The following is a 15958-nucleotide window of genomic DNA, read 5'->3' on the forward strand; positions in this document are numbered from 1 at the left end:
AGCTCGACTGTGAATAATTCAACTTCTGATACAAATTCTTACAGAATGAGAAGAGAAGGAAAGACAATTTTATACTTTTTATTTTTTTTTATTATATTTTATTTGAAAAGAACTTTATTTTTCCTTTCTTTCCATTATATCTCCTTCTTTTGGGTTTTTTCTTTTAGTTTGATGTTATATTTTACTACATTATTACCAGTGAATTAGGTTCCTATTTGAAATCTTTTTCCTATATTTTTAAACGTAGGGCAAATTGTATAATTATATCATTCAATTGTTTATATATTAAATAACAATAAAAAATATTTTAAAAAGAAAGAATGGAGTTTGTATGCTCTCCCTGTGTCTGCAGGGGCTTCTTCTGGAGGTCTCCAGTTTCCTCCCACCATTCAAAACATACCGGGGGTGTGGGTCAATTTGGTGTGTTTGGGTGGCACGGACTCGTGGGTCAAAATGACCTGTTACCGTGCTGTATATCTAAATTTAAAATTGTTAAATTTTAAAGTTGTAACTGCAATAAAACCTTGTCCATTCAGATCAGGACATCATCTACTCCCATCAACAGCAACTTCCCACCTAACTGCTACTCACGCAGTGTACACTGTTCACGATTGACTGTGATAATTTTCTAAAGCTTCTTTGATAGCCCCTCCTCACCTCCTGGTATAAATGCAACTGATGCATGGGGACATTTTCCCATCCAGGGCCAACACCACACTGTTGAAATCATGGAACTCCCCACCTATCCCCAGAAGTTAAAAGAAGTGGCTCACCTCCACTTTCAATCAGGGCAATGAAGATCAGGCGTTAAGTGCTCCTCTTGGTGATAATGCCCACCACCTTGGTTTAAACATTCCTGACAATACCAGGTGAAACAATGGAGCATTGGGACTTCCACGAAAATATCCAAACTCAGGAGTCTTTACATCCTCTTTACCAGTGTTTCACTGACTAGGTTCCAAAATTGGAGTCCTCAAAGACTCAGGCAGTAAAGCACCAAATTCTCAGGAGTTGAAGAAAAAAAAGCTGGATAATATTTGAACATCAGAGGCATTCACAAACATATTCTTTTACATGTCAACTTTAGCACCAGATGAGAGAACAGCCTAGTTCGAGTGAACTATCTTAGACACATAACATCTCCTCGTATGACAGGAAGGCACAATAACAACTGCACTTCTTTAGAAGGTTGAGGCGGGCAAGGATACCGACCACCATTCTGTCAACTCTCTACTGAAGCTCTATTGGGAGCGACCTGGCCGGCTTCATCACAGTGCAGTACGGTTGCTGTCGAGCTTTGGATCGGAGGCCAAACTACAGGACATAAAAACAGCAGAGAAGGTCACTGGGGTCTCCCTCCCCACCCCAAACACCCTCATCAATGTGATTAACCAGGATTGTTTTTGAAAGAGGGCTCACAAAATCCGTAAGCACCTTCCACCTACTCCGGTCAAGGAAGAGATACTAAAGTATTAGAGCCAGAACCACCAGACTGAGGAATAATTTTTTTACACAGGCAGTGAGACTGTGTTGAACTGCAAAAACAACTTTCCATGACTCTATTTATTAATATATGTATATAATACATGTACTGCTGAAGATCCAACTGCGCTGGGTAGGTCACGTCTCCAGAATGGAGGACCATCGCCTTCCCAAGATCGTGTTATATGGCGAGCTCTCCACTGGCCACCATGATAGAGGTGCACCAAAGAAGAGGTACAAGGACTGCCTAAAGAAATCTCTTGGTGCCTGCCACATTGACCACCGCCAGTGGGCTGATCTCGCCTCAAACCGTGCATCTTGGCGCCTCACAGTTCGGCGGGCAGCAACCTCCTTTGAAGAAGACTGCAGAGCCCACCTCACTGACAAAAGACAAAGGAGGAAAAACCCAACACCTAACCCCAACCCACCAATTTTCCCTTGCAACCGCTGCAACCGTGTCTGCCTGTCCCGCATGGACTTGTCAGCCACAAACGAGCGAAGCCAAGCCAAAGAAGAAAGAAGATAGGTTCTATGTATATGTTGTTGAGGCATGGATGGTACAATTGGATGATAAATAAACTTGAACTTTTTACAATTTTGGGTAACTTCCCTCTCTAATTAGGTTCCACTATTTCCACCTCTTTTTTAAAAAAAACCACTCCCTTTCTTACTTTTCTCAGTGGTCTCTCCCACCCTATTACATTTTAGCACCTCTTGCCCCAGAACCTCTCGGTGTAGTTGCTATCTCCCCTTCCTGGCAAGTCTTGATAAAGGGTCCTGGCTCAAAATGTTGCCAACCTCTTCTTCCCAATGATGTTGCCTGATATGTGAGTTCATCCAGCGGCTCATTGTTCACTCAAGATTCCATGACTCTGTTTATTAATATATGTAGATAAAACATGCACAGCAGTTCTTGTGTTTCTCAGGTTTTACAGGCTGTTTAGTTTCAGAATCAGGATTTATTGTCATGAACAAGTCACGAAATTCGGTGTTTTGCGGCAGGGTCAGTGCAAACATTCCGATAAACTGCCTTACAATAAATTTAAATAAATAGTAGGGCAGGAAAAGTAAGGCAGTGTCTTTGGTTCATTGATTATTCAGGAATCTGATGGCAGTGGGAGAGAAGCCGTCCTTGTGCCGTTGAGTGCTCGTCTTTAGGCTCCTGTACCTTTCATTGATGGTAGTAGAGTGAAGAGGGCCTGGTATGGGTGGTAGGGATGTTGGTGTTAAGACTTGACTGATCTATCAGATTTCAGATTTATTTTCAGAGTACATACATGACATCTTATACAACCCCGAGATTCTTTTTCAGTAGGCGAGGTAAGATTACCACTTACTGGTAGTGTAAAAAAAATGTACAAGTGCAAACAAATAAAGAAATGTAAACAAACTGACGGTGCAATGCAAAGAAAAAAAAATCAATAAAGTGTAAAAGTACGACTCCTTAAACAAGTCCCTGCTTGAGTTTGTCGTTGAGGAGTCTGATGGTGGAGGGGTAGCAGCTGTACCTGAACCTGATGGTGCGAATTTTGTGGCGCCTCTAACTTTCCTGTTGGTAGCAGCGAGAACAGAGCGTGTGCTGGGTGGTGTGGATCCTTGATGATTGTCGCTGCTCCCCGATGGCATTGTTCCCTGTACATCAGTGGTTTTCAGACTGTTCCCCTAAACTCACATTCTACCTTAAGCAATCCCTATGCCATAGGTTCTCTATAGGTAAGGGATTGCTTAAGATGGTGTGTGAGTGGAAAGAAAAAGTTTGAAAACCAGTGTTTTAATCGTACCTCATTGTCCTGTTATGTGCACAGTTTCATTACTCTAAAGAAAATGGGCAAATGACATTTTTCTCAAGCAAAATATTTCAGTAACAATTGGGTCTAGAGCAGTGGTTCTCACCTTTCTTTCCCACCCACATACCACCTTAAACAATCCCTTACTAATCACAGAGCACCGATTTCATTGGGATTTCTTAAGGTGATAAGTGAGTTTAGGGGGCAGTTTGAAAACCACTGCTGCAGATGTTCTCAATAGTGGGGAGGGTTTTGCCTGTGATGAACTGGGCTGTGTCCACTACCTTATGCCTTCATGTTATGCCATTTGAGATCCAATGCTTGCAGGGGTGCCGTGCTGCCGGAGCTCACCGGAACGCCGCTCCAGGCACTTCAGGGGGCAGCTCCAGGCACCTCATGCAGCTGCTTCAGGCACCTCCTTGTTACCACTTTTGGTGAGCTCTGGCACCCAAAACATTTAGCACTGCACCCCTAGCAGGTGAGTAGTCAACTTTGCAAACCAAATTGCCACTTGATCCACAAGCAAGAGGGGTAGAACTAGCGAGTAGGGAGCAGTGAGTGTGGAAGGCTTACCACTTTCAGTAGATTCCAAACCCATTGAAGACTGTCAAAGCGCCTGCAATGGCTGCATTCGTGAGTGAACAGTGCCCCCTGGTGCTGAAAGACATTTCTCATGTGGCCAGGAAAAAACTGAGAAAGAACTTAAAAAAAGGTGTTGTCTCGAAAATGTGCAAGTCACCAGTGACATTGTAAATTGTGTCAGGAGAGCCTGTTGTTGATATAAAGTGTTGCATATCATCATACCTGTCTTGTTTACCATTGTTAATTATCTGTAATGTTAATTTATTGTTACCTCAACATTGCATCATCTGTATCAATGTATCTGATTTTTTTTTCAACTGCCAATAAAAAGATTGAAGAAGAAAGAAAGTGTTGTACATGAATAAATATGTTTAAGTCCATTTTCCACAGTGAGAATTAGGGTCCGAAATGCCCTGCCAGAGATCGGTGTGGATGTCCTGTCAATGGTGGATTTGTAAAGATCCTGACCTATAATCGGAAAGGATGTGGAGAGAGGAATGAGCTCGTAAACTCTATTATTGGAGTCAGGTGTGGACTCAACAGATGAATGCCCTCATCCAGTGCTGGCGAGGAATTACCATGTATCCTGCAACAAAACATCCTTCAGCTCCCTTAAATACATCAAGATTTAAGATTCCTTTAATGTCATGTACTATTATACAAAATTCATCAACTTTTGCCTGTCATAAAGGCACACAAAGAGACACTGCTAGCATCACCCAGTGCCCCCAACATTAAGAAAAAGAGAAGTAAAAGGGAGGCCCTTCAGAGACACTAAGTGTCTGTGGCCTCCTGTCTGATCCATTGGCCATCCCCAGCTCCGAACCTCCAATACAATCAGGAAGATTTCAGTACTCAAGGCCCTCTGGGAGCCATTCTTGCCTTTGGAACCCCAAACCTAACACCTCGTTCCCACGAGCCAATCTCCAGTAGCCTCGTGCAAGTCTTTCGGCCGTTGAGCCCGTCGCTAGTCTGCTGCCACGGTCACCTTCCTTGTAGGGCCATCTTCCAGGCTTCTCCTTCTCAGTGGTGGGTACGGGGCAGGGAGGTCAGGGGCAGGGGGTGTTCTGGTTCCCTGCGGCTGACCAATGATTCCCCGAAGACCGCAATTCCTCCTGGTCCTCTGCCAAGGATGGGCACTGCTGTCATGGACAGTTAATTAAAAAAAAAACACTGTTGGCCCCTTGACCAGACTGCTTAAAGCATGTCCAAGGGCGGTGGCAACACAATCAAGCAGTAGGATCCTGCAGAGAAGCACTCCCTGCTTTCCCGGGTTACAGAGGCACCATTATCTGCATATAATAGTATTCGTAATATAAATAATGTAATGATAGCCTGACTTAAGACCTTGTTTGAACTACAAACACTAGTGAGGGCACGAGAGAGAACAAGCTGCCAATGAAGGTGTGGAGGCAGATACGACTGCACTATTTTAAAGGCATTTGGACAAATACTTGGACCTGACAGGTAGGAGGATCTGAGCCTAATGCAGGTAAATGGGATTAGCAGTTACAGTTGGCACAAAGTAGGCCGAGGGTGGGTTATCTGGGCTGTATGTCCTCAGAAATAATAACACAGATCCCTAACACCTATTTGAGATCTGACAAGGGATTTTCAACCTTAAGCTTTAGCTCTGTTTCTCTGCCCATAGTTTGTAAAATGACTTGCTGATATTATCCAGCATTTTCTGCTTTAATTTACTTTACATTCACACTGAGCTCAGAGGGGACCTAAATTTAACATTCTACCTGAAAGCCAGGACAAGCATCTCAAAACGTGCAGCAGTCCCTGAGATAATGGAATGCAAAGGCCTCTATTAAAGAAGTGAATATCATCACTGACCACCAAGATATAAATTTATTTTTAAATTTAGACCTACAAGTCCATGCCGCCCAATTTACACCCAACTAATCTACAGTCACAATACATTTCGAACAGTGGGAGGACACTGGAGCCCCAGGGGAAAACCCACATAGACCCAGGGAGATATGTACAAACTCTGTACAGACAGTGCAGGATTCGAACCCTGGTCCCAGTCGCTGGAGCTGTAAAATCGCTACCCTGACCGTTCTGCTAAGACTAACTAACACTGAGGACCTGCAGACCTCTGGACCAGGACCTGAATCTTCAAGTTTTTCACAGAAGCAGGACTGCATTGAGATAGTGGTATCACACAGAGCCCGAGTGGTCAGTTGTTGTGCGAGCACAGTATTGGAATCAAAATCAGAAAATGCTGGGAACAGTCAACAAGTCAAACAGTGTTTGATGTGTTCAGTATAGTTTTGATGGGTTCAAAGAGAATCAAGGCTGGAAATGTGACATTAACAAACGGTAGTCTATATTTACACACAGGGGAATTCACAAAAGGGTACACACTTACACAGACTAACCCAGAAAAATACACAAATAGCTACACATCAGGACCAAATAAATTACTGCTAAACCTTCTCAGCTCCCAATTGGGGAGATAAGGGTTAAACACACAATGCCCATCACTCCTTTCTAACTCTAGCAAACACAGCAAACACAAACAAAGCAGTAAATTAATTACAACTAATAAGTGTACCAAATGAACCTTGTCTCCAGCATTGCCCAAGGCTCTGGATGGGCCCATTGTACTGTGACCTAGAGCTCAGTGATGGCCTCCATGCAACAGCAAGAACAGAGAGAGGCAAAATAACACCACGTGCTGCTTTTTCAATACAGGGCCCATCCATGTGACCTGCGAAGACTAATCCTGTGTCAGCCTCACCTGTGGGCAGATCTAACCCTTGATTGGCACCTGCAAGGCCAATCAGACATAGGTTGCAAGGGCCAATAATGCATCAGCCTCACTGGTGCGCAGATCTAACCCTCGATGGGCGGGTGAGATGACTTCCAATATGGTTCCAGCCGGAGAGGTCACAACAAACAATGGAGTGGAAAATCAATGCCAAATTATTCAAGTCCAGAGGGAGACACCCAAGTGGATTGGGAAATCTGGATGAAGGTTCACAGATCTCAAACATCGACTGCTTCTCTCTCCACAAATGCTGCCCAACTTGGCTCAATGGTTCTGTTTTGTTTCAGATTCACAGCATCAGCTTTTTTTTTTCCATGTTCAGTCCAGGAATGATCTGCACTCTTAAGGTTTGTGGGAGGAATAAACATCGATTGCAAATTCTAACGGTCAATTTTGAAATGAGGGAGCTGAGTCAGTACTCCTGCTGTTATCTAAGAGGCCTAGCAGGAGATTTTTTTTGGGGGGGGGGAGAAATTACACTTTCATTTCGTGAAATACAGTCAAATTCTGTTCATCCTCATCCGATTCCCAACCCCATCCAACTAATCCCTATCTCCAATCCCCTCTAGACTTGAACAGTGGCAGTTGAGGGCAGTAATTAGGAGACTAATTAACAGAAGGGTGGAAAGGAAGCCAACACTGTGAAGAGTGTGCAACCACAGCAATGCAATGAAAATAGGCACAAGGCAGTGTTTGGTTACAACATCCAAAATACTGAATGAAAAAAGTAATAACACAGCAGGAAACTTGATCTAGTCAACTTATACAATATTTCAGCCCATGAGCCTGTGCCCCACAAATACACCAATTAATGTTTTTGAAGGGTGGGAGGAAGCCAGAGCGTCCACAGGAAACCCACGCAGAATGTACAGATTTCTTACAGACAGCGCTGGATTGGAACCCGGGTCACTAGCACTGTAACAGCGTTACCCTATCCGCTATGCTAACCGTGTCACCAATAAAACACATAACATTTAAATCATTAGAAAGAGGTGACAATAGGATCAGGAGAAATAGAATCATAGTGAATTGAGTTAAGAAATGGCAAGGGTAAAAAGACATTGTTGGTAGTTATATACAGATCAGAGGCTGAGATGTGGACAACAAATTACAACGGCAAATAGGTGTGTCAGAAAGGCAATGTAATAGTAGTCATGGAGGATTTTAAACTAGAGCGCCTCGGATGCCCCCCAAAGTTCCTCAATATGGTTATCCAACTGCACAACAAGGTCGGGTCAGATACAGCAATGAGCTCTCTGAACCCTTCTCCATTAACAATGGCGTGAAGCAAGGCTACGTTCTCGCACCAACCCTTTTTTCAATCTTCTTCAGCATGATGCTGAACCAAGCCATGAAAGACCTCAACAATGAAGATGCTGTTTACATCTGGTACCGCACGGATGGCAGGCTCTTCAATCTGAGGCGCCTGCAAGCTCACACCAAGACACAAGAGCAACTTGTCCGTGAACTACTCTTTGCAGACGATGCCGCTTTAGTTGCCCATTCAGAGCCAGCTCTTCAGCGCTTGACGTCCTATATTGCGGAAACTGCCAAAATGTTTGGCCTGGAAGTCAGCCTGAAGAAAACTGAGGTCCTCCATCAGCCACCCCCCCACATCTCCATCGGGCACACAAAACTCAAAACGGTCAACCAGTTTACCTATCTCGGCTGCACCATTTCATCGAATGCAAGGATCGACAACGAGATAGACAACAGACTCGCCAAGGCAAATAGCGCCTTTGGAAGACTACACAAAAGAGTCTGGAAAAACAACCAACTGAAAAACCTCACAAAGATAAGCGTATACAGAGCCATTGTCATACCCACACTCCCGTTCGGCTCCGAATCATGGGTCCTCTACCGGCATCACCTACGGCTCCTAGAACGCTTTGCCAGCGTTGTCTCCGCTCCATCCTCAACATTCATTGGAGCGACTTCATCCCTAACATCAAAGTACTCGAGATGGCAGAGGCTGACAGCATCGAATCCACGCTGTTGAAGATCCAACTGCGCTGGGTAGGTCACGTCTCCAGAATGGAGGACCATCGCCTTCCCAAGATCGTGTTATATGGCGAGCTCTCCACTGGCCATCGTGTCAGAGGTGCACCAAAGAAGAGGTACAAGGACAGCCTAAAGAAATTTCTTGGTGCCTGCCACATTGACCACCGCCAGTGGGCTGATATCGCCTCAAACTGTGCATCTTGGCGCCTCACAGTTCGGCGGGCGCAACCTCCTTTGAAGAAGACCGCAGAGCCCACCTCACTGACAAAAGACAAAGGAGGAAAAACCCAACACCTAACCCCAACCAACAAATTTTCCCCTGCAACCATTGCAACCGTGTCTGCCTGTTCCGCATCGGACTTGACAGCCACAAATGAGCCTGCAGCTGACGTGGACATTTACCCCTTCTTAAATCTTCATCCGCGAAGCCAAGCCAAAGAAAGAAGATTGGAAAAACCAGGTTGGGACTGGATCGCAAGAAATTTTGTAGCAAGTCTACAAATGACTTTTTAAGAGCAGCTTGTTTAATGAGCTCACAATGGGATCAGCTATACCAGAGATGCTTGGAGTAAAGGAACCATTAGGGGGCAGTGATGACACTAAGATCGAGTTCAATTTGAGATTTTAACAGGGAGAAACTAAAGTCAGATGTGTCAGTATTTTAGAAGAGTGAAGGGAATTACAGTGGTATGAGAGAAGAACTGGCCAAAGTAGATTGGAAGGAGGCATGGGTAGGGAAGATGGCAGAGCAGCAATGGGTGGGTTCTCTGCAAGAAAAATAGAGGAAATAGAAAAATGTCTCAACTGGCTGATAAGGGAAGTCAAACCCAACGTAAAAGCAAAAGAGGAAGGAAGCAAATATTAGTGGAAAAAATAGAGGATTTGGGAGCTTTCAAAAACTTACAGAAGGTAAAAACTCACAAGGAGGGAGAAGATGATTGTAAGACAGTAGACTGGCTAATAAAGGTTTCTTCAAGTATATAAAGAGTAAAAGAGAGGTGAGAGTAAATATAGGACAACTAGAAAATAACACTGGAGAAATAATAATTGGCGACGAGATGGCAGAGGAACTAAATATTTTGCATCAGTCTTCACTGTGGAAGACATTAGCAGTGTACTAGATGTTAAAGGGCATCAGGGAAGGGAAGTGAGTGCAGTTACTATTTCAAGGGAGAAGGAACTCAGAAAACTGAATGGTCTGAGGGTTGATAAGTCTCCTGGACTAAATGAATTGCACCCTCGGGTCCTGAAAGAAGTAGCGATAGATATTGTTGAGGCATTGATATCGATCTTTTGGGAATCAGTTGATTCTGGTTTGGTCCCAGAGGACTGAAAATCGCAAATGTCACCCCACAATTCAAGAAGGTAGGGAAGCAGAAGAAATTATTGGCCGGTTAGCCAGGCATCAGTGATTGGGAAGATAGAGTTGAGTGTCAGAGTAACTGATAAGATAGACCAAAACCAGTATGGCTTCCTTAGGAGAAAAATCTTGATTGACAAACCTGTTGGAATTATCTGAAGAAGTGACAAGTAAGCTGGAAAAGGGAGATACAGTGGATGTTTTGTATTTGGATTTTCAGAAGGCTTTTGACAATGTCCTGCACATGAGTCATCAAGAGCCCATGGTATAATTGGAGACACACTAGCATGGGAAGAGCATTGGCTGACTGACAGGAAGCAGAGAGCTGGAATGCAGGGATCATATTCTGATTGGTTGACAGTTGCACGTGGTGTTCCACAGAGGTTGGTATTGGGGCACTTCTTGTTATGTTGTATATTAATGATTTGGATTGTGGAATTAAAGGCTTTGTGAAGATGATATGAAGATAGGCAGAGGACCAGGTAGTGTTGAGGAAACAGGGAGGCTGCACGACTTAGACAGATTAAGACAGGGGTGTCAAACTCAAATTCACGGAGGGCCAAAATTAAAAACTTGGACTAAGTCGAGGGCCGAACTAAATATTTATTGAAAATTTTCAACAATATCTGCATGTTTTCTCTTCTTTCAACATATGTAATGTTAAACTTTAGGATATAACTTTAGGAGGATAATGTTACAGGTCAGGAGTAGGTAGCTCAAGTTCATCCTTTGCTTGACCTGAGGGAAACCTATTTGGTCCCTGTGGAGATGTAGTCAGCATTCACAGGCTGTGTCCATTTTGGCCTGCATCAGGACTCAGCATTTCCTGCTCACTCCTCAGGCTCTAGGCCTCTATTCACCCTCGACCCACCATCCCTCTACCTGACCAGTCCTTTACCCAACCTCTACTCACCCCTCACTCCACTCGCTCTGCCTCTACCCACCCCATCCTATACAGCCTCTCCCCTCAACCTGTTCCTCCCTCTACCCGTCTCTCACCCTCTAATCACACCTCCCCTACTCGCCCTGTCCCTCCCCTTTCCCTATCCACCCCTCCTTCTACTCATCCCTCCCTCTAACTGCCCCTCGCACCACCATAACTTCCCCTGCCCATTACTCCTCACCTACACCCTCTGCCCATCCCTGCTTACCCACCCTCTCAAGCCCAGCGCGCTGCCGATCAGCCTTTGCGGACAGCCACCATCTCTCTCTTCACATGCAGGGCCAAACCAGCCGTCCCTGGGGTCCGCGCGGGTGCAAGCGCTGAAGGCCGTGGCGACCGAGAGAAGTGCGCTCGCGCTGTGGAAGGGCCATCCGGTGCCAGTCGCGCGGGGCTCGCGCTGCCCGGGGGCCGTGCGCAGCCTGTCATGCCCGTCGCGCCGACAGGAAATCACAGGCACTCATCAATCCGCCGCACCGCTCGACAGGTGGGAGAAGTGACTGGTTGTGTGGGGAGCCTTCCAACTGGCTTGCCGGCTGATGACATCGACAGACTTCTCGTGTTACAATTTCTCGTGTTACAATGGGGAAGGATGTGCAATGAAGGGGGAGGATGGTGGGGGTGACATTACCAAAAAACAGCATCGGCTCTCGCTGCAGGGCGGGCCACCTCTAATACATTTTTGAAATGATCTTGCGGGCCAAATATGGCCCGCGGGCCAGAGTTTGACATGTGTGGATTAGAGAAAGAGCAGAGAAGTGGCAAATGAAATATGTTGGAAAGTGTACTTTGGTTAAAAAACAGACTATTTTTTTTCTTTTTCAATCTTTTTAATGGGTTTTACAATAAATACAATAAAATGAAGAAAAGGGAATGAAAGTAAAAATACAATATATATATTTATATATCAAACAGTATACATTCGGTCCTCCCTCCACTGCAGTGGAGGAAGGCAGAAAAGACATCAAAAATATTATATATATAAAAAATAAAACACCTACACTACTCTATTTAAAAAAAGAAAATTAACCAACAAAAAAAACATCCGAGTAGCTTATCCTGAGGGTTACATATATTTTGTAGCTTTTAATTCATACCGTTGACTCAAAAAACAACGGTAATGCTATATTTCATCTGGAAGAGTGAGTACATGTAATCACATTAGAAACATTTACATCAAATGAAAATAAGACATAAAAGATTACCATGTAGCTTCAGATTTCATTGATGAATCAAATACATGATATCTAATTTTTTTTCTAAACTGAAACAAGAGATAATATGAGAGAACCATTGAAACACTGTTGGTGATCGAGAGTAATTCATTTGAATAAGATGGCTCTTCTAGCCAACAATGTAGAGAAGGCCACAACCCATTGCTCAGGTGCAGAAAAACTCCCTACGTCTGGTTCAATAACACCAAAAGGAGTAGTTATTGGATTGGGTCATAGGTCCATCTGAAATAACAGTTGAAAAGAAATTAAAAATTTCTTTCCAATAGATTTCTAAGGATGGACAAGACAAAAACATATGGGTCAATATAGCAATATCAGATTTGCATCTGTCACAAGTAGGGATAATATTAGAAAAGATACAAGCCCGTTTATCTTTGGACATGTGAACACAATACACAACTTTGAATTGGATTAATGAATGTCTGGCACATATTGAATATGTATTCTCTAGTTTAAGAATCTTGTCACATAGATCCTCCGAAAAGGGTCTTGCAAGTTCCAATTCTCAAGCCTTTTTAATTTTATCGTGAAGTACTGGAAGCAGACTATTTTTTAAATGGGGAGAAAATTGAAAATACCCAGACACAAAGGGACAGGTGAGTCCTCGTGCAAGATAGCCTGAAGATAAACTTGCATATTGAGTTGGTGGCGAAGAAGGCAAATGCAATGCTGAATTCATTTGAAGAGGAATAGAATATAAGAGCAGGGATGTGATGTTGAGGCTTTATAAGGCACTGGTGAGACCTCACTTGGAGTATTGTGAGCAGTTTTCGGCACTTCATTTAAGAAAGAATGTGCTGATGTTGAAGAGGGCTCAGAGGAAGTTCACAAGGATGATTCCGGGAATGAAAAGATTATCATATGAGAAGCATTTGACAGTTCTTGGCCTGTACATGGAATTTAGGAGAATGGGGTGGGGGGGGGAATCTCATTGAAACATTTTGAATTTAAAAAGGTGTGGATAGAATAGATGTAGAAAGATTGGCGGGAGAGGCTAGGACGAGGGCACAACTTCACCTTTGAAGGGCGTCTGCTTAGAATAGAGATGTTTAGGAATTTCTTCAGCCAGAGGGTGGTAATTCTGTGGAATTTGTTGCCACAGGCAGTTGTGGAGGCCAGATCGTGGGATGTATTTAAGGCAGAGATTGATAGGTTCTTGATTAGCCAGAGCATCAAAGATTATGGGGGCGAAGGCCAGGCAGCAGAACTGAGTGGGAAAATAGATCAACTCATGGTTAAATGGCAGGGCAGGCTTGAATGGCTAAAATAGCCTATTTCTGCTCATATGTTTTATGGTCAATTGAAGACTTAGGGATCATTTACATCATTTATGTTCTGTCCAAAATGGCCATCCTGAGTTCCTAGTTGCTTGTCATTTCAATTCCCCCTCCCATTCCCACATCGAACTGTCCATCTTTGGCCTTCTTCGCTGCCAGAGAGAGGCCCACCAGAAAATGGAGGAACACTTCAGGCTACAGCCCAATAGAATGAACATTAAATCTAACAATTTCACTTAATGAGTCCCCTCTCTCTTCTAAGTTACCTCTGTTCTTCCTCTTACACACCCATTCTCCAACCCTCTTTGGTTCCCCCTTCCTCTTCCACCCACTTTCACCCAGATTATTCCCCCTTTTTTCTTTGGATCCATCTGATCCTATCTGTCCTTCATGTTAGCTCTCATTTTACCACTGGTCACCGTCTCTTTTTATCAGATTGCAGCCCTGACAGCCTTTATCTCTAAAAATCCTCCACCCTCTAACCTTCACCCCTCGCTGGTTCACCTATCCCCACTATCCCATCCAACATCTCCTACTCTATCCACACTGTATCAGCTATCTCTCCTCTACACTCTCAGGGTTGATGAAGGGTTCTGGCCTGAAACATTAGGCTCTTTTAGGTGGCCAGAATACCCCAATGTAAAGCCGCATATTCTACCCCTATGTGGCTCTCAGGGTACCCACCTGAAAGAGCAGGAGGCACATTCTAACCCTCCTCCGGAACACTAAAGTCCCCCTAGGCACCTGAATGCAGCTGCCTGAAAGCGGCTGTTAAGGGGAGGGCTGATGACACTATCAGCCGGCGACCCAACTCCCTGCTGCCTGTCAGGCCCCGCCACATGACCTGAGAGCCACCTGCTGCCCAACAGCCCCTCCCCCCCTGCCCCGACGTACCACCGACCTCCCCTGCCCCGACAGCCCCCGCCGGCTGACAACCCTCGCCAGCCGCCCCTGCCCCAACATACCGCCAACCTCCCCTCCCCAGTAAGGCAGGGTGAGGCAGTGGGGTGGAGAGCTTCAGGCAGTTGGGAGGGGGGCTATCAAGCAGCAGGTCAGGGATGTCCGGCAGGGGAACGTCAGGGCAGGGGCGTCCAGCGGGGGGTGGCCGGTGCGGGCTGTCACAGCCTGGCTGGCCGCTCTCTGCTGTTCAAAATGCAGCATAGTAATGGTGGTCTTCCCTACCCATAAACCCCTACACAGCTGGAACTGTATGGGAAACACAGAGCGGTTCCACCTGCATGGGGGATTATGGGTAGGGAAGATGGCCATTGCTATGCCGCATATTTATGACGGGTGGCACCAGTCGCCCCTCCTCCTTCAGATGCGGAGGTGCTACAAAAAAACAGGCCTCTGGAAAAACAGGCCCTTTCAGGTGGGATGTAGCAGCCTTTTAGGGCAGCCACCTGAAAGGTGAGTCTTCAGGCTGGGATTCGTTCCTGCAGCCGCCCTCAGGGTGGAGGGTGCACCTGAAAGCGGCTATTGACAGTTCTTCTTCTCCATTGTTGCACAACCTACTGAGTTCCTCCTGCAGATTGTTCGCTGCATTGACTATCAACTCTAGGACCAATTCTACCAACTGGAAGCAGTTATTTTTCAATTTACTTTTATTATTTTACATACCTTTATTTCAAGTATACTTCTGCCAAGTAGAACAAAACTGTTATATTTTTCCAGAAAACATTGTTTCACATTATTAAGTTTCATAAGCTACCTAAGTAAAATGTCCTGAGGTGGAGAAAAAGGTACCAAAAAGTTACAGAGTCCTGATCATTAAATGTTTACCTCTCCACGTCTGAACTGTTGCATATTTCCAGAATTTTCTGTTTTTATTTCAGGTTCTGTAAAATTTTGCTTGGGTTAGTGAGCAACACTGACAACGTGTTAAGTCCTGGTTTACAAGTACTGTAGTTACAATTCAAGCTTACCAATTCCCACTACCCCTTGTCCTACCCTCCATCCTGCAAGGTCTATATGCCATTTTTCCAGTTCCTCTGATGACGAGACTTTCCATACAGATACCTCCAAATTGTCTGTTTTCTTCCTGAATTACAGTTTCCCTTTTACTATTGTTAACACGAGTATCTTGACCACATCTCATCCATTTTCTGAGCCTCCACTCTTACCTCCTCTCCTCCAGGACAGGATAGAGTTCCTCTGGTCCTCCCCACCATTCTCTGCATTCAACAGATCACTCTTGGCAATTTCTGCCTCCTTCAAAGAGATCCCACATCTTCCCCTCTCCAGAGCATTTTCCTTCCTAATTCCCTGGCCCACTCTTCTGTTCCAAACAACCACCTGCTTTACAGTACTTTCTATTGCAATGACAAGTGATGCAGTACTTGTCCTTTCACTTCTTCCCTTCCCATTATCCAGGGACCCCAACTGTCTTTCCTGGGAGATTACACTTCATGCACTGCATTTGGCATTCACAAAGTAATTTAATCTGCATTGGAGTACCCAGGCACAGATTGGGGGACTATGTTTCAGAACACCCATGTTCAGTTCACAGAGA

The 15958-nt window shown here is 44.7% G+C and overlaps 1 protein-coding gene across 2 annotated transcripts in view; it reads right to left on the reverse strand.

Moving 5' to 3' along the window:
• Positions 1-1074: 1074 nt before the first annotated feature.
• The window catches only part of fdxr (ferredoxin reductase), a 58848-nt gene continuing 43964 nt past the window's right edge, over positions 1075-15958 (reverse strand). The window contains exon 13 of one of the 2 annotated variants that reach the window (XM_069929443.1): positions 1075-1314. In XM_069929443.1, coding sequence (XP_069785544.1) covers positions 1231-1314 — 84 coding nt within the window. In that variant the 3' untranslated portion in view covers positions 1075-1230. Of the gene's footprint in view, positions 1315-11742; positions 15285-15958 lie in introns of those variants that run through there. The other variant, XM_069929445.1, reaches the window with a different exon arrangement.

The sequence above is a fragment of the Narcine bancroftii genome, chromosome 3 (assembly GCF_036971445.1).
Source record: "Narcine bancroftii isolate sNarBan1 chromosome 3, sNarBan1.hap1, whole genome shotgun sequence".
NCBI lineage: Eukaryota > Metazoa > Chordata > Chondrichthyes > Torpediniformes > Narcinidae > Narcine > Narcine bancroftii.